At 36.3% G+C, this 21,956-nt stretch overlaps 1 protein-coding gene across 1 annotated transcript in view; it reads left to right on the forward strand.

The window, feature by feature from the left end:
* The first annotated feature begins 1,226 nt into the window (after positions 1 to 1,226).
* LOC117317278 (fibrinogen-like protein A) overlaps positions 1,227 to 21,956 on the forward strand; it is a 30,719-nt gene continuing 9,989 nt past the window's right edge. Inside the window, exon 1 of the mRNA XM_033872023.1 lies at positions 1,227 to 1,827. Coding sequence (XP_033727914.1) covers positions 1,482 to 1,827 — 346 coding nt within the window. The 5' untranslated portion in view covers positions 1,227 to 1,481. The remainder of the gene's footprint in view (positions 1,828 to 21,956) is intronic.

A 21,956-nucleotide genomic window follows, 5' to 3' on the forward strand; every position in this document is an offset into this window, starting at 1 on the left:
ATATTATCCAGTATAAGATAACCGAGGAAAATAATATACCTACAAAACATACATAGAAAAAATCAATAAATTGAATTAGTGAGTTTGCTTAATGATAAAATGCTTTTTGATTCCGGGTACGGTTCTATTATGTTGTTCATCAGAATATCCGTATTTCGGCTTTATATCGCCCATCATTAATAACAAATCAACCAAGATTGTATTGGTACAGCTATACCATGACCAAAACTGTAATGAGTCTTTAAAAAATAATGAAAGAAGCATGAGGTATAATCTCCCTTTTCACACAGAACTTATTGATTTCCTGCTAAAATGATTAGAAACCTTTGTCCGATTTGCAATTCTCATCTCTAATCATGCCATAGAGGAAAAGCAGTGTGATGACTACATAAACTATATTCATATTCGAGAACGAACGGATATTGAGTACATGCATGTTAATGTTGGGATCTTCAATAAGGTTGATAATTACAACAAAAAAATATGCGATTTACACATACCAATGCTGTATCAATGTTCTTCTTTCTGAATAAAATTTTGAAAATAATAGAAGTTTTCGGTTTTCGGGGTTGTTTTTTTATTTATTTATTTTTTTATTTTTTTTGTGGGGGGGGGGGGGGGGGGGGGGGTATATCTAAATAATAAAACAACATAGGAAACAAATCACATAACTAACATTAATTATTTGCCCCCAGTCTTCGACAAAGTTTCTTTCAAGTGTTTATTTATAGATATTAGACAAAATAACGGTATGCGAACGAGACAACCCGGTGTAATCAATACATTTTAATCATGCATTTATTTACAAAAGAAGAGTGTATACTTATCCAACTTGTGTGGCAGTAGGTTTTTAATGTACATGTATATGATGTAAAACTCATATTACGGTTTCTATATAGCAATTTAAGTCACCATAATTCAAATCTATCAATAATCTAAATTGTTATCCTATTACACCAAACAGTCGGTATCGAATTATTACGAATTTCCTACATTAATCAAAAGTCATAACTTTGGGAAGAATACAATATGAAAATTAAATAATTCATCTATACCTCCATCACAACGTATCCCTACATTTAATGGCACGCGCTGATGTGTGAAGTAATAACCATCAGGAGGCTGTTGATTGGTTGGTCCGGTGACGTCCATATTAATTACATTAAGGACATAGGTAGCATACTGGAGACGGATTCCTGGACAAGAACAGGACTTATGTGATTTTAACATGTGAATTGAGGTTTACATAACGAATGTATAGGTAGAGATGCCGCAATGGCGTAGATTTCCTCTTTGGATTTCTGAAACAGAGAATTGCTGACAGCTAGTAAATTTTGATCTCAACTGTATCATGCACTACGAATATTAGTGCTCATGATTAGTTCAACAGATCACGCGTTTATACATGAATACAACATAATTTGTTAATTACGTTCTGCCAACCGATATCTGTTGTCGGTTACATTTTTACGTAGGAAAGAATGGATTTGTTAAAATACACTTTGCGTGCTAGCTATGGGATCGAATTGTACGTGCTATACATTTTGACAACATGTTTGCGAATGAATTCGGCCACGATTACAGACAACAAGTACAAAGTGGTGACAAAGACATTAATTCAGAACCATGCCGGGTCTTTTTTATCTTCATCAACCTGGAAAACGAAGCTGGGATGTGCTACCGCATGTGACAACTCGAACTGTTTATCGTTCTCCTACAACTCCGCCACGAGGGAGTGTAGAACGTACACAGTCGAAATATGCCACAGAGACGACGGTGTGACGTCATCGACAGTCTCATTCTACGCAAAAGTGGTCAGCTTTACCTGTAAGTATGATGAATATTTAGAGCTGGAGTCTGCACCCATTTCACATCTAGCATTATTCTTCATTTAATTACACAGTTGTCTCATTTAATCAGCAGTTTACACTTGTTACGTTCTAAACTTTAACCCCCCCCCCCCCCCCCCCCCCTTTTTTTTGTCCAAATCTATAAGCGATTATATAAGTATTAAGTTTGAATTAATTGGATTGGCACCAAGATAATATATAAGTCATAATTCAACGCTTGCTTTGAACTTTTGTCATTGCCAAGATATGATATCTGACAAGTTAAGATGTAGGAATGATTAATGACGCATTGTATCTCCGCCTCACTGAGATCACCAACTGTACCATTTTTTGTTTTCAGCAATAAATTTTCTTTTAACTATCCAATGCTAATTACAGTTGGACTGCATTTTGACTTGGTCTCAAAATAGAACCTAAAACATGTTTTCTTACCTGCTTCGAGTATCAATATAACAAAATATATACACTCCAATAATTGACTATTAATATTACACCATTATGGTGCAAGTTGTATTTCTGTGAATCCGCCGTTAAAATAGAAATACGATATATGTTTGTATCCGGGGAGGGGGGGGGGGGGGGGGGGGGGGGGGGGGGGGGGGACTTTTTACCCGCATCTGCATATAACCCTGGTAAGTAAAAACCACAATAAAAACAACAAATTTTGTTTATCTCAATCAGTTGAACGTAAGACTAAGTCCGATCCGTATCTATTGCATACTTATCTTTTATGTACAGTGTATTTCATTTCATTACTACCGACAAGTTACAATAATCAATTTAGAGGTTAAAACTTTTATGCAACATCGAGTATAATAAAATCATATATATTATTTTGATTGTTATTTACCAGAATGTTCATTCATTTTTTTTTTTCTTTTTTTTTTTTTTGCAATTTATATTGCATCTTCATTGAACAAAATTCATCCAAAACGATACTCCATATGGAATCAGTTCTGGAGCAAAAATGTCTGGGCCGAGATGGAAATTTTTTGCGCGTTATAATTGAGATTTTGGTGCGAAATTACTTATAATTTGGGCGATATCAATGAATTCTGGAGCGTAATAGTATGAGGCGACATAATTTAGGGGCGGAACGTCTCCTTTCCGCTTAACAATAAAGTTCCGCTTCAGGCTCACAGATATATTGATTATCATATTTGTTGAAAAGGATAACAAAACTGAATGACGAGTCGACCAAAGTCAGACAGGCAAACCAAATACAGATCTCAGGGCCTAATAAATACGGAAACACCAATACATAAGACAGTATGTATATAACCAACAGTGAATACCGCCATTAAAACGTCATTGTGATTCTCAGTCAAACATGTGATATTCTTGAAATATGGTAATCCATTGTCGCATGAGTGTTTTGAAATGTTAATTCTGATAATATTGATCACAGAAACAATGGCGGTATTAGACGATCAGGACGTTTTCTCCTCCATTCTCTCAGATTATATAGTATATTACTTATGTCAGTCTGTGTCTAACAGTGCTATAATTGAGGCTTCGGTTCTGTGACCACTCAAATGATATCCATTATCGCATTCGTACAGTTACTGAGCTAGAGGACAGGAGCTCAGATCATGATTACATTGTATATCATGGGTGATAATGTACTGTCAGATTATATATATCATGACTGCCTTACCTTGACATTTTTATTGGCACATAGATTAGCTGTGTCACGTTGTATACGTGTATAACAATGGAACACAATTAAAAAAATGAAAACGTGCATTCAAGTCTGAGGTGGTATAAAACTACATCACCAATGCAAATAAAAGAATGGCTTCACACGCCAGCAAAAACCTGTTCAACCGTCAGGACAGAATTGAACGACTTCAAATCTTCATCGGGAAATGAAGTGATATGACATTACTAGTTTAATTGAGGCGGAACAAAGTGAAATAATATATATATATATATATGCAGAACCTTAGAAAAATACCGGTAGAATAAGACCAGGCATTCCGTAAGGGTAAGGATCATCAGCTTATTCGACGGCTCATGAATGAAATGCCAATCTGCTTTCATCGGAGGTCGGGACTTGATTACGGATTAGAGCACCTGCTTGACTGACTGACAACTTGGATTTTTTCTGGGTTTCATCTTATAGCAAAAAGTAAGACTCCCACCCCTTTTTGTCATGAACACAACATTGATAGATAAGTAGGGATGTTGCTTTCTCGACATTGACAACACATAGTTGGAAAATTGAGATACCACGCAAATTTCACACGGTATACCCAATCGACATGACTATAATTTATGTATATATATATTTATCTATTTACCAAAAAATAACGCATTGTTAATAGATTTAGAGGTGTCATTGGATGATAATGCAATAACTATATAACATGTTATGCTCAACTCCTCAATGTAATCAAACTCGTATGAAAAGAAAGACAAATCGTCCAAAGAGGAATAGAGTTTTTTAAGCAATGAACAGTGGTTTTAATGTTGTTATTAGGGTTTCCATGCTACATTTGCCCACCATACATCTTGCTGCCATATCGACTATAACAACATTTAAACCACTGTTCAATACTTATATTTACATTGTCTTACCATTTTCGTCAACTTTGAAAAAAACTAAACCAAAACAAAAAATCCCGCCTTTTTTAATGTCACATGACCCACTGGGTGTTATAGCCTGAGGCACTGGGTGTTATAGGCGTATGGTGGCAACTGCTTCTTAGCATTATGTCAATGGGGCAATGCGGAGCAAATGTAAATATTCCCATGTGTATGCAAATACTCTGATGGAAGGTTGTGTTATACACATTTACACGTCAACAATGAACAGTAATGATTCCCCCCCCCCCCCCCCCCCCCCCCCCCCCCCCCACCCCCCCCCCCCCCCCCCCCCTCCAAAAAAAACCCCAACAAAACAAAGCGATCCTCTTTCACTTCGCTCACCGCTGAAATCCTTTTCCAGACTCATAGTTATATGTAGTCAAATGTATCTTGATTTGATGTAAAATATACACGGTTACGTCGAATACTCGAGTTATCTCTGGAGATTTCTCATGACCCCAGTGGCTTCGAGATAGCGAAGTTCGACTTAAGGTGTTAGTACTATAGTATGTACCACAAAGACCAGTCATTTATAAGTCTCGCTGAACAACAGATCAAAGGGCACAAACGCATAGCTTCCATCACGTCTACGTAACAATTTGTTATGTAGATCTAATGAACACCATTAGCACCTTTTGTTTGCCGTTCTCACATGTAAAACTTCACATGGAAGTTGTAAACTATTCACTCTGAAACTAGCACATCAAATAGATACGACAAATGTGTGATACTTTTATATAAATAATACATTAATTGGAATGTTACAAATTCAAAAAGAAATAAAATCGAATATATCAGAACTTAATAACCGCCTCAATCAACAAATTGAAAAAAATCAATTGCATAAAAATCAATAAGGTTTAAGCTGACATTGCCGTACGCTGATGACTGTCTGAAACACTGCAGACTCTGTTTCTTTCTATATTTACATTTTCTTTTTATTCTGCACAATTTATTTACATTTTATACATTTTCTACTCCACGGATACAAAATGTTAAAACAGGTGCCCTTTCCCCGCTTGTTTTATAGTCTGATATAAAATCGAAGGTGTAAACCAGCTCTCTCAACCGACCATTTCGTGTATTGTTCAACGAATCTCTGCTTATAACCAAGATAAAAGGAAGGATTTCACAAACATTTCCCCAACTGCTCTAAATCAGTTAATAAATAAGCGAATGTAAGTAGTCAGGCACCTGATAATAGTAAAGGAATCAATGGTATATTTAAGGGTTGGGAGTTACTTTGATAGATTCCATGGAGTGAGGAATTGGATTTATCTTAGGACAAATTCAACATAAACTGCGAACAATCCGAGACATCAATGGGCCATCCATCAAGCAGACATCGAAATGCTGATATAAAATAGAGATCAAACGGCTATGTATCAAACAGACATCTAAGGGTTATCTATCAAACATAATTCAATGGGTTATCTATCAAACAGACATCAATGGTTTATCTATCAAACAGACATCAAAGGCTTATCTAACAAACAGACATCGATGGGTTATCTAACAAACAGACATCAATGGGTTATCTATCAAACAGACATCAATGTGTTATCTATCAAACAGAAATCAATGGGTTATCTATCAAACAGACATCAATGGGTTATCTATCAAACAGACATCAAAGGGTTATCTATCAAACAGACATCAATGGGTTATATATCAAACAGACATCAATGGGTTATCAATCAAACAGACATCAATGGTTTATCTATCAAACAGACATCAAAGGTTTATCTAACAAACAGACATCGATGGGTTATCTAACAAACAGACCTCAATGGGTTATCTATCAAACAGACATCAATGGGTTATCTATCAAACAGACATCAATGGGTTATCTATCAAACAGACATCAATGGGTTATCTATCAAACAGACATCAAAGGGTTATCTATCAAACAGACATCAATGGGTTATCTATCAAACAGACATCAATGGGTTATCAATCAAACAGACATCAATGGGTTATCTATCAAACAGACATCAAAGGGTTGATATCAAACAGACATCAATGGGTTATCTATCAAACATACATCAGTGGGTTATCTATCAAACAAACATCAATGGGTTATCAATCAAACAGATACCAAAGGGTTATCTATCAAACAGACATCAATGGGTTATCTATCAAACAGACATCAATGGGTTATCTATCAAACAGACATCAAAGGTTTATCTATCAAACAGACATCAAAGGTTTATCTATCAAACAGACATCTAGGGTTATCTATCAAACAGACATCAAAGGGTTATCTATCAAACAGACATCAAAGGTTTATCTATCAAACAGACATCAAAGGCTTATCTATCAAACAGACATCTAAGGGTTATCTATCAAACAGACATCAAAGGGTTATCTATCAAACAGATATCAAAGGTTTATCTAACAAACAGACATCAATGGGTTATCTAACAAACAGACATCAATGGGTTATCTATCAAACAGACATCAATGGTTTATCTATCAAACAGACATCAAAGGTTTATCTAACAAACAGACATCGATGGGTTATCTAACAAACAGACCTCAATGGGTTATCTATCAAACAGACATCAATGGGTTATCTATCAAACAGACATCAATGGGTTATCTATCAAACAGACATCAATGGGTTATCTATCAAACAGACATCAAAGGGTTATCTATCAAACAGACATCAATGGGTTATCTATCAAACAGACATCAATGGGTTATCAATCAAACAGACATCAATGGGTTATCTATCAAACAGACATCAAAGGGTTGATATCAAACAGACATCAATGGGTTATCTATCAAACATACATCAGTGGGTTATCTATCAAACAAACATCAATGGGTTATCAATCAAACAGATACCAAAGGGTTATCTATCAAACAGACATCAATGGGTTATCTATCAAACAGACATCAATGGGTTATCTATCAAACAGACATCAAAGGTTTATCTATCAAACAGACATCAAAGGTTTATCTATCAAACAGACATCTAGGGTTATCTATCAAACAGACATCAAAGGGTTATCTATCAAACAGACATCAAAGGTTTATCTATCAAACAGACATCAAAGGCTTATCTATCAAACAGACATCTAAGGGTTATCTATCAAACAGACATCAAAGGGTTATCTATCAAACAGATATCAAAGGTTTATCTAACAAACAGACATCAATGGGTTATCTAACAAACAGACATCAATGGGTTATCTATCAAACAGACATCAATGGGTTATCTATCAAACAGACATCAATGGGTTATCTATCAAACAGACATCAAAGGGTTATCTATCAAACAGACATCAAAGGGTTATCTATCGAACAGACATCAATGGGTTATCTATCAAACAGACATCAAAGGGTTATCTATCAAACAGACATCAAAGGGTTATCTATCAAAAAGACATCAAAGGGTTATCCATCAAACATACATCAATGGGTTATCCATCAAACAGACATCAATGGGTTATCTATCAAACAGACATCAATGGGTTATCTATCAAACAGACATCAAAGGTTTATCTATCAAACAGACATCAAAGGTTTATCTATCAAACAGACATCTAGGGTTATCTATCAAACGGACATCAAAGGGTTATCTATCAAACAGATATCAAAGGTTTATCTATCAAACAGACATCAAAGGGTTATCTATCAAACATACATCAAAGGTTTATCTATCAAACAGACATCAAAGGGTTATCTATCGAACAGACATCAAAGGGTAATCTATCAAATATACATCAAAGGGTTATCTATCATACGGACACCAAAGGGTTATCTATCAAACAGACATCAAAAGGTTATTTATCAAACAGACATCAAAGTGTTATCTATCAAACAGACATCAATGGGTTATCTATCAAACAGACATCAATGGGTTATCTATCAAACAGATATCCAAGGGTTATCTATCAAACAGACATCAAATGGTTATCTATCAAACAGACATCCAAGGGTTATCTATCAAACAGACATCAAATGGTTATCTATCAAACAGACATCAAAGGTTTATTTATCAAACAGACATCAAAGGGTTATCTATCAAACAGACTTCAAAGGGTTATCTGTCAAACAGACATCAAAAGGTTATCTAACAAACAGACATCAATGGTTTATCTATCAAACAGACATCTAAGGTTTATCTATCAAACAGACATCAAAGGGTTATCTAACAAACAGACATCAATGGGTTATCTAACAAACAGACATCACTGGGTTATCTATCAAACAGACATCAATGGGTTATCTATCAAACAGACATCAAAGGGTTGATATCAAACATACATCAAAGGGTTACCTATCAAACAGACATCAATGGGTTATCTATCAAACAGACATCAATGGGTTATCAATCAAACAGACATCAATGGGTTATCTATCAAACAGACCTCAAAGGGTTGATATCAAACAGATATCAATGGGTTATATATCAAACAGACATCAGTGGGTTATCTATCAAACAGACATTAATGGGTTATCAATCAAACAGACACCAAAGGGTTATCTATCAAACAGACATCAATGGGTTATCTATCAAACAGACATCAAAGGGTTATCTATCAAACAGACATCAAAGGTTTATCTATCAAACAGACATCAAAGGTTTATCTATCAAACACACATCTAAGGGTTATTTATCAAACAGACATCAAAGGGTTATCTATCAAACAGACATCAAAGGTTGATCTAACAAACAGACATCAATGGGTTATCTAACAAACAGACATCAATGGGTTATCTATCAAACAGACATCAAAGGGTTATCTGTCAAACAGACATCAAAGGGTTAATATGAAACAGGAATCAAAGGTAAACTATCAAACAGACATCAAAGGGTTATCTATCAAAAAAACATCAAAGGGTTAAAAAATAATTTAAAGTGGAAAACCAAACAGTTTGTGATGTATTTCTTAACATATGGTGACTGATTCCATCCCCACCCGAGGCCTTACCAAGCTTCAGTATAGGTATTACGTCTCGAAATTCTTTTGTATTCACTTGTATAAAAGGAAATGTCTTGTCTGTCTTTGGTTCAATAATAAGTTGTTCAGTGTTAAAATCATCTACTTGTGTTATATTACAAAAATAGTCATTTAGTAGGTTAGCTTTATCATCATCATTAGTGACAACAGTATCAGTGAGAGGATCTACAAGAGTAGGAACAGATTGTGAAGTACCAGTTTATTTTTAAAAATTGTTTAATAAGTTTTCAGTACGATTTCGGATCAGAGGTGGAAAAAGCATCAATTAGGCTATACCATGAACATTTTCGTGAAATAGTAAAGGTGCATGTTTTTTTTCATGTTGTTAACCTTATTTCGCTATTGTTTGAATTTATTTATGTCTGAAATCAGATTTGTTGACCTCGCTATTTTATGCAACCCATCACGAATTCTTTTTCTTTAATTCTGAGGTCATCAATTTAGATGGAGTACATCGAGTTTACAAAGTTTAGAAAAAAATCAGTAAAACGGTTACAGGCAATATCAACTGAGCTACAGCCAAGGAAATTGTCGTTCTAGTTATAATTAGAAATAAGATTATTGAGTTTTTGAAAGTCAGCCTTCTTACACAGCCAAATTTTACGCTTGTATGTAGATTTAAAAGCACAAGGTATGTTAATGCAAGCAGTACAACTGTCATTGTCGCTGACAGACTTATCAACTACAATCACAGATGAATCGATACTGGATAATGATTGGATTGAGAGGATCGGCTCGAGTAGACGGCCGGTATCGTAATATATATACATTGTGATGGTATTTATTTTCTTCTTACTTTTAAAGACTAAAGTAATATCCGGATGTGGCCTAAGTACGGTATAAAAGAGCCTTGTATGAAACAGAATACAATTTCCTTTCACCTTGTCTGATCGTTTTCTTGATCAGTGATATCCATGTTCATTGTGATTGCATTATTGCCGACCCTTTCCACTTTAATGGCGTGACGTTACATCCGGATTTGACGCGCGTAGATCCCTATGACAAATGGCATTTATAAAGAATACATATTTTCTTTTTTTTCTTGTTCAATGATCCTCATGTAAATTAAAACTACAGCCACTTTTTTTAGTCCTCCTTTGACCAATTTGCGTTTTAGTTTGTTTTTGTTTCTTGATTTTGTTTTTTGTTTTTTGTTTTTGTTGTTTTTTGTTATTTTTAATTTCATTTTTTTTTTGCTTCTGATTGGTTTATATCTTATTTTAAGCTGACGCTAAGCATTTTTCTTTTTATTTGTCTGCAACGATGTACACAGAACATACCTTTCTAATTTACTCCCTCAACGCAGAATGGACGTTCATCAATATAACACACGCGATGCTGATAACTTAAATAATGTATTCTGTAAAACGAACTTCTATAAAAACCCTTTTCTCCCTTCTTCTATTGACCTGTGGAACTCACTACCCCCAGATATTAAAAATAGCCCCTCCCTTAGTAAATACCTACACAGACACTCACCGACAGTCACTCCTTATTATAGTTATGGGAAACGTTCTGATCAGGTTCATCATGCTAGATTGAGGATGAATTGCAGCTCTCTAAATGCCCATCTATATAGTCGTAATCTTATCGACAGCCCTGTATGTTCATGTAGACAAGCGTATGAAACCACTGAACACTTTCTATTGTCTTGTCCAAACTATACCATTGTAAGAAACGAATGTTTTGTAGATCTACCAATAGACTACACTTTTGATATGCTTCTATACGGAAATCCAAATCTATCGATTACAGAGAATGAAAATATTTTCCATTGCATCCAACTTTATATTTTAAAAACCAAACGTTTTTTTAAATTAATAGTGCCATTTTACGAGTCCCAAGAGGTCACTAGTGCTGTATATTTACATTATATTGCTATGTTTTATTATGTCATTATGCTTATGTAGTACCTATAGTATCACTAGGTCTCATTACATCTCTCTCTCTCTCTCTCTCTCTCTCTCTCTCTCTCTCTCTCTCCCTCTCTCTCTCTCATCAATAGTTTTGTTTTTAAGTTATACTATTTGACTAATAAATGGCTATACAGTGTTGTCACCCGCCAATCTATTATTTAAGGAGACAGATTTAAATAAGTATTTTCATACTTTTTTTTCTGAATCCTTTTATTATTATGTATCATATATATGCCATGTAAATATTGAATAAAATATTGTTTAAACTAACATTGTTGTTGCCATGTCTAAACCATTGACGTATACATAATTCAATAGCCCGATCACGCCAATCAATTTCTTTCTAAAAACAAAACAGCATCGCTGTCAACGACACAGTTAATACTTTGTTATTGCGAATTGGGCCTTTTCATCGGTGATTGTTAACGTTTTTGTTTTGCTAAAAACATGATTCTAGTGTAAATAATTCATTCTCTTTCCAATGAGAGGATACTATTTCATTATGGCTGACATCAGTTTTACGCTCAGGGGAAATTATATTTTTCGTCGCTGTGTCTTCATTATCGACTAAACAACATTGTCGGGATTGTTACCGATCCCTTTTGAACACAATACAACATAATTTGCCATGTAGATCGATTCAAATCATGCATGAAGAGCTCTAATACATAATAGACAATAGGTTTGTACCATTGAAATTGAAATGTGTTCACATGCTATAATTGCGAAATGTCCCAAAAAAAAAAACATATTGTACAAAACAATTGAGCATGTGGTATTAGAGAAAATATGTTCGTCTTTTAATACGGACAAAAATAGAGGATTTCTATCAGTGTCTTCTGAAATACCAAATATATTTCACAAGTGTAGCTAACATTTTGATATTTGCTCAGTGAAAAGTGTCAAAATTTTAGTCACACGTGTAAAATTTATTTGGTATCACTGAAGATACTGTTTGATATTCTGTTTATCTTATTCTATAGCAAAATATACTGAGGCAGCTCAATTGCCGGTCCTGACGACAAGACAATGTATAATCGTTTTCTGTTTTTCTTTCAAAGTAACTTCAAGAGGATTAGCAACTTTTTATTATCGCTATCATGAAGATAGCCTACCGATAATATTTGTGATTTGTGATTTTTTGTGTGTATTTTAAATCAAGTGCTGAGTCGTAGATACTTAGACAATGCAACCGAGGGCTCGTATATGACTGTTTGTCATTGGTTGACTGATGACGACAATAACCAGTTTTCATTGGCTTGAATATTTGATGTTCAAAGGTCATACTGAGATAAACCCTCCTGTAGGGGGTTGTTAGGTCTAGTATTGCAGTGTATCGTAGAGGAGGGCAATTACAAGTCTAATTTTAATTTGATTGTTCAATAGGAAAAAGTGATATTTTTCACTAGTGAGATTATAACTTTTATAGAATGAATATTTTTCAAAATTTCACTGGTAAAAAGGTTATTAAACACATTCAGAATTAGTGTTATTCAACAGGAATGTACTGTTTATCACATGGTATACAGTCACATTCTTTCCTAGAAATGTTTTACCATCTTTCGGTTTCAATTGAAACTCATTGATTACTTGTAAAATGTGTTTTAGATATTTTATTATACCCCGTAGTTGTTTATTTTCTAAATATAAATCATTTTGAATATTATAAAGCATAAAATAATATCACAGTATAAGTGATGCATTTCGAGAGCTAATTGACACCCCTGTAGCACAGGTAGTAAAACTAGTTATTTTTTATAATATTAGGAACCACTTAAAAACTACTATATCAGATGAGCTAAACTATACGTATTCAATGACCGTTCCACTGTCTACCACAAAAATTCGCCTTTAAATCATGGATGATGTAAAATAATGTAATTGAGTTTGAAAAATGGTATGAAAAATATTCGGGAAATAAGTCTTAAGTTGAGTAAATCAAGAAAATATTAGTTATTTCGTTTTCCTTCTGATAATCATAATTAAAGAAATTTTGACGTTTCCGTTAACTCAATATCATTTTACCGAGAATAATTACCAATCAATTTTCAACAGATTTTGTATTGTTTTGACTTTACCAAATTCCTCCCAACCTCTTTATTGTATAAAATGTTTTGACTTTACCAAATTCCTCCCAACCTCTTTATTGTATAAAATGGTTTGACTTTACCAAATTCCTCCCAACCTCTTTATTGTATATAATGGTTTGAAAAATGGTATGAAAAATATTCGGGAAATGAGTCTTAAGTTGAGTAAATCAAGAAAATATTAGTTATTTCGTTTTCCTTCTGATAATCATAATTAAAGAAATTTTGACGTTTCCGTTAATTCAATATCATTTTACCGAGAATAATTACCAATCAATTTTCAACATACGTGCAATATTCACGGTAAGACAATCTTCCATACTTATTTGATTACACATTATGTAGATATATCAATTTAAACAGACGATTCTTTTTTGTGTGGATATATCTTAGATCATTGCAGTTTACTACCTGGTTCATTATTTACAATTTAACTTCAAAATTAATTATAAGTATACTTTTTGATTTTCCTTTCATAAATTATTATTTTCCTTTCTTATAACCCTGTTTCTGCAAACTAATCTGGTCACATATCGTCATTGATTCCATAATAAATGGTTCTTGTCAATATCAAAATTTTGTAAGATATTGACCTTAGATGGAGCAGCGTATCACAGTATTGAAGATATAGATTTAGAAATTCATGAATACTGCGATAGTTTGATGCTCATATCCGATATTATTTTTTTTTCAATTTTTGAGACTGTGGCAAAGCTGATTGAACCTAGATTTCCATTCCGGAAGGTAACTGGTCTAAATCTCATGATGTATTTCAGAGCAATGTGAAAATAGAACATCAGTTCAAACGTCCATCTGGATTTATCCTCAAGATGCAACCTACTAAAAATATACACATACAATACCCACTCACAACACCCATTAATAACACCCATTAACAACATCAATTAACAACACCCATTAACAATATCCATTAACAACACCAATTAAAAAACCCATTAGCAACATACACACACTACACACACTCACAAAACTCATTAATAACGTCCATTAACAATATCCATTAACAACACCCACTCAAAACACCCATTAGCAACATACACATACAACACCCACTCACAACACTCATTAATAACACCCATTAGCAACATACACACACTCACAATACTAATTAATAACACCCATTAGCAACACCCATTAATAACACCAACTCTAAACACCCATTAACAACATACACACACTACACACACTCACAACACCCATTAACAATATCCATTAACAACACCCATTAACAACACCCACTCAAAACACCCATTAGCAACTTGCACTCACAACACCCATTTATAACATCCAGTTACAACATATATACACAAAATCCACTCACAACACCCACTCACTACACCAATTAACAACATACACACAACACGCGATCACAACACGCATTCACAACATACACATAAATCACACACTCACAACAGCTATTTAAAACACGCACTTACAACACCTACTCAAAACTCACAACGCCTTCTAACAACACATATTTAAAATACCTACTAACAGCATGCACTCACAACACTTACGAGCAACATGGACACACAAAACCCACTCACAACACCAATTCACAACACCCTATCACAACACCCACGAAGAACATACACACAGAACATCAACACACAACACCCACTCACAACACCCACGAACAGCATATACTCACAATACACACTCACAACACCAACTCAAAACAGCCATTAACAACATATGCACCAACCATCAACTCATAAAACCCATTAACGACACCCCCTAACAGCATACACACAACACGAGATCACAACACGTATTTTCAACATACACACAAATTACACACTCACAACACCTATTTATAACACGCGTTTACAATACCTACTCACACTATACTCAAACAACGCCCTTTAACAACATTCAATCAAAAAAACAACACTCACTCGCAACACCTAAATAACAACACCCATTAACAAGATACACACAAATTACAATCATAACACACACACATCACATACTAACAATATGCACGCACAGCACCCATTAACAACACACACTCACAACACCTACTCACAACACACACTCACAACATATTCTCACAACAACCATTAACAACACACACTCACAACACCTACTCACAACACACACTCACAACATATTCTCACAACAACCATTAACAACACACACTCACAACACCTACTCACAACATATTCTCACAACAACCATTAACAACACACACTCATAACACCAACTTACAACATGCACACACAACACGCGATAACAACACACACTTACAACATACACACACAACGCCCACTAACAACACAAACTCATACCACCTACTAACAACATACACACAGCACACACCTACAACAACTACTCATCCCACCTACTTACAACTTACACTCGCAACACCCACTAACAACACCCACTCACAACACACTCACAACACTCACTAACAACATACACACACACGCGCGATCACAAAACACACTCAAAACACTTACTCATTCAAACTACTTACAACTTACACTCGCATCACCCACTCACAACACGCGATAACAAAACGCAATCACAACATACACACAATTCACACACTCACAACACCTTTTTATAACACGCATTAACAACACCCCCTCGCTACACATACAACATCTACTCACAGCACGTACTCACAACACACACTCGCTGCACACACTCATATCATACACTAACGGCACACACAACACACTCACAACACTCTTCCAACACCAACAATACACCCAGTCACAAAAACCTCTCACATCACCCACTCAAAACACACACACACAGCACACTCAAAACAAACACTCACAGCGCTCACTCAAAACACACACTCACAACATTCACTTAAAACAAACACTCACAACACTCACTCACAACACTCACTCACAACACACACTCACAACACTCACTCACAGCACTCACTCACAACACACACTCAAAACACACACTCACAACAGTCACTCACAACACACACTCACAACACTCACTCACAACACTCACTCACAGCACTCACTCACTCACAACACACAACACTCACTCACAGCACTCACTCACAACACTCACTCACAACACATACTCACAACACTCACTCACATCACTCACTCACTCACAACACACACTCAAACACATACTCACAACACTCACTCACAACACACACTCACAACACTCACTCACAGCATTCACACAAAACACACACTCACAACACTCACTCACATAACTCACTCACAACACCCACTCAAAACACCCACTCACAGCACTCACTCACAACACTCACTCACAACACTCACTCACAACACTCACTCACAACACTCACTCACAACACGCACTTACAACACTCACTCACATCATACACTCACAACACACACTCACAACACTCACTCACAACACTCACTCAAATCACCCACTCACAACATTCACTCAAAACACACACTCACAACACTCACTCAAAACACTCACTCACAGCACTCTCTCACAACACACACTCAGAACACTCACTCACAACCCACACTCACAACACACACTCACAACACTCACAACACTCACTCACAACACTCACTCACAACACACACTCACAACACTCACAACACTCACAACACTCACTCACAACACTCAATCACAACCGACACGCACAGCACTCACTCACAACACTCACTCACAACACTCACTCACAACCCACTCACAACACTCACTCACAACACACACTCACAACACACACTCACAACACACACTCACAACACTCACTCACAGCACTTACTCACAACACACACTCACAGCACTCACTCACAACACACACTCACAAAAGTCACAACACTCACTCACAACACTCACTCACAACCCATACTCACAACACTCACTCACAACACACACTCACAACACTCACTCACAACACACACTCACAACACTCACAGCACTCACAACACTCACTCACAACACTCAATCACAACCGACACGCACAGCACTCACTCACAACACTCACTCACAACACTCACTCACAACCCACTCACAACACTCATACACAACACACACTCACAACACTCACTCACAACACACACTCAACACACACTCACAACACTCACTCACAACACTCACTCACAACACTCACTCACATCATACACTCACAACACACACTCACAACACTCACTTACAACACTCACTCACAACCCACACTCACAACACTCACTCACAACACACACTCACAACACTCACTCACAACACAACACTCACACCACCACCACATCAACACTCACACCACCACATCAACACTCACACCACCACTCACAACACACACCAAATCACAATCACAAACACTACACACTCACTCACGCACAACAGCACTACACAACATCAAAAACAACACTCAAACCACAACACCACTCACAACACACCACACTCACACAACACTCACCACACATCAACACTCACACCACCACTACACCAAACACCACTCACAACAACTACACTCACCACACAACTCACAAACACACAACCACAGCACGCACTCAAAACACACAGAACTCACAACACTCAACATCTCAAACAACCACACACCACTCACACACACCACTCACAAACACCACTCACAACACTACACTCACACACACGATCACTCACAAACACACACCCACACCCACAAACCACTCACAACACACTCACAACACACACACTCAAAAACACTCACCACCACCACAAACACATCACACACACCACTCAAAAACACCTCACAAACTACAACACTACCAAAAACACTCACAAACACTCACATCACAACCCACACTCAAAATACAACACACTCACAGACACTCACTCAAACACACACTCACACACTACTCACAACACCACTCACAACACCACGCCAAACATCACTCACAACCCACTCACAACACTCACTCACAACACACTCACCAGCACTCACTCACAACATACATCAAAAACACATCACCAAATACACTCAATACTACACAACACACTCCCAAACACTCACTCAACTAACACACACATCACAACAACTCAACTAACACTAACACAACACTCAACCAACATCACTCACTCACAAAACTACTCACAACACTCACTCAACTACTACACTCACACACTCATCACAACACAACAAACATCACATACAAATCACTAAAATCTACACTCAAATCACAGACATCACACACTATCTACAAACAACACTCATAACAGCACTACAATAGAAAACTCATAACAACAAACACATCAAACACTCACAAATCACATCACAACACTCACTCACAACACTCACTACACGCATCACACTACTACAAAACACACTCAACAGCTAAAAACACACAATCACAAACATGCACAACATCACTCAACAACCGTACTCACAACACTCATCACACACACACTCACAAAACACTCAAAACTCAAAGCACATCACAACAACACTAAACCACATCAACATTACACTCACAACATCCTCAAACACCACAAACTACTAACACACTCAAAACACCACGACAACAACACAACACAAGCACTCACTCAAACAATCACAACACTCATCAACAACACACCATCAAACACTCTACAACACTCACTCAATCAGACACTCATAAATCACTCACAAACTCACAAACAAACTCACAATCATCACTCGCAACACTCGATACAACATCACCTCAAAACACACATCAAACATCACACAGCCAAAACATCGACAACACACACTCACAACACTCACAGCACTCACTCATAACACACACTCACAACACTCACTCACAGCACTTACTCACAACACACACTCACAGCACTCACTCATAACACTCACTCACAACACCCACTCACAACACCCACTCACAACACTCACTCACAACACTCACTCACACGCACACTCACAACCCACACTCACAACACTCACTCACAACACACACTCACAACACTCACTCGCAACACTCACTCACAACACACACTCACAACACTCACTCATATCATACACTCACAACATGCATGGATCTAATTCTCGAAAACATTGGACGCCAACCTTAAATGACCTTAGCTGTGTACGACGTTAAACAATAATTAACCATAGTAAATACGAAATAAATATTTAACTCAACCCCCGATCTATTCACTTTTTGTCATAATTAATGTTTCGATAACAGTTCTGTATTACCGTTGTCATTAGGAATTTGGATTTGAATATTTTTTTGATGTTTTCGATAAAAAAAAATTGGAAAAGTGTATCCTAGTATTGTACATATTGAAGTTATCATACAAGTCATGCTTGTTTGTTTTCGCTACTCTGGTTTGATGTGACAAATGGACCTGAACGCATTGTCTTTTAACCTTGATATATATTTCCCTAATGAAAAAATGGAGATAATAACAAATCCGTTATCAGTGTCGTACGTTATTCAGACACACCTATTATCTAGTGGTATCGTGTTACCATAATAAAAGTCAGAATGAAGCTATCGGTTTACAAAAGCCTGGATACAGGTGGCAGCTATTCAATATTTTAGCATTAAGAACAGTTTTGTATTTTTGAAAACAATACTATAAGCTTAACAGAAGAAAAACGAAAAAAGCAAACAAGAGGAAAAGGACCTGAATCTGAATGAAAGAAACAAAATCATTCCTAATACAAAATGTACATTTTATCCGCATATTTGAACCTTCTGTACATATCAGCGTATTGACTTCAGACACACGATGTAAGAATCGGATTTGTTGCCACGATAGCTTGATTTTAAAACAGAATACATCAATGTTTTACCTTTTCGTTTCATTTAATTATATTCTTGAATTTCCTTTGACATCGTCTCATTTTTACAATTTGTAAACTTTATTTGTTTTACTACAATAACGAAACAAGCTATGTTAACTTTTATCCTGCAACTGCCACCGCATTGTCGGAATACACCCACCGTATATATTTTTGCTGTATACGGCAGTGACGGAAAACAGCTGTATTTTGGAATCTTAGCACGTGCGTCAGTTCGACTGATCTACTTCAAAGTGAAACTACGTTTAAAAGGCGAACATATTTCTGTCATTTTTGACACCGTTTCGCTTCAAAATGATTATTTTTGATGATTATTTTGATGACTGTTGCAGGATAAATAGAATACATGGTCAGTGTCTTAAAATTTAAGCTGTATTTTTGGCTCGGGGACAGAAAGACAAAAGTGGCTCGCCAAGGCTCGCCACTTTTGTCTTTCTTTACCCTCGCCAAAATACAGCTTATATTTTAAGACACTGACCATGTATTCTCTATATATTCATCACGCTTGTTGGCCCGGATGAAAGTGCGCGAGGGGTCTTACTGTCAGAGAAAACCGGAGTACCCGAAGGAAACCCATGTAATCGGGCAGGTGACTACCATACCTTTTCACGTCCGATCGGGGATCGAACCCCGGTCGTCTTGGTGAAAGGCAAGTGTGTTACCACTGTGCCACTGTACCACCTAATTAGAAACGTTTGCCTCTGCAGTCAGTAATGGTACTGTCCCTTGTATGAAAGTCTATAGAATTGGTAAGTGTTGTTCTGTAATCTCTTACGTTTGGCCATGACAATAAATAGCGGTAGAGAATAAAGGTATAATTTGACAGGTACATGTAGGTGCACTACGCTACTGTCTCTCATTGTGGCATTTCAATGTGATGACACTATAACAACCAATTCCCGTTAAGGCGACGTTGTCTGTATGACGGATATATGTACTCTACACTGCTTATTCCGTAAAGTATTACTGCATTCAGTATCAGTTTTGATATCGCTATCCAATGTTGCATTATTTTAATGCTGCTCCACCTAATGTTACTGTATTGAATTTCCTTGTGTTCAATGTAAAGCCTTCAATGTTGAGTTTAATTCAGTATTACTGTCTCTAACGATCATATTTACAGAGCAAATATCATTTAATATCAACATTTAGATTTGTCAAAAGAGTTTTAGGTCAATATGCCAATATAGTCAAACCTGGCATATTTATTTATTCATTTATTTATGTATTTATTAATATATTTATTTATCTATTTATAATTTAACAGACCCGAAGTCTATTTACAGAATAAATAACAAATACAACATTAGCATAAAACATCACACAGTCAGTTATGAATGTAACACAGACTTATATTAAGATATGTGACCTTCAACGGGAGGCAAAAAAAGGTCACATCTGAACATTTAATCCAGGTTTACGTAACTAGTAAAGGTAATAACATCGGAAAGGGACAATCTATTCTAACATAATTTACAGGGCGATCCCGTGGTTGTTTGGGATAGGACGAATCGATCTGACAGGGGGTAGGGGAAGACAACCGACACGTGCTATGACGCTACGCTACTCACGACAACGTGACGTCATCATTTTATGTAGCGTAATCATGTCTCAAATTGACCACGTCATCAATTTCGACGCGCATTTCATGGGAACCAACTGGTGATAGCGAGATGACAAGGTTTCGCAACAAGTATTTCATGTATGTGAAAAAAAATCAAACAAGGGCCTGTATCGCTGACAGGGATTATCTCGACCCTCGTTGCTACACTCAAACTCTTACACTT

This window comes from Pecten maximus, chromosome 19 (genome assembly GCF_902652985.1).
Source record: "Pecten maximus chromosome 19, xPecMax1.1, whole genome shotgun sequence".
In the NCBI taxonomy this organism is placed as follows: Eukaryota; Metazoa; Mollusca; class Bivalvia; order Pectinida; family Pectinidae; genus Pecten; species Pecten maximus.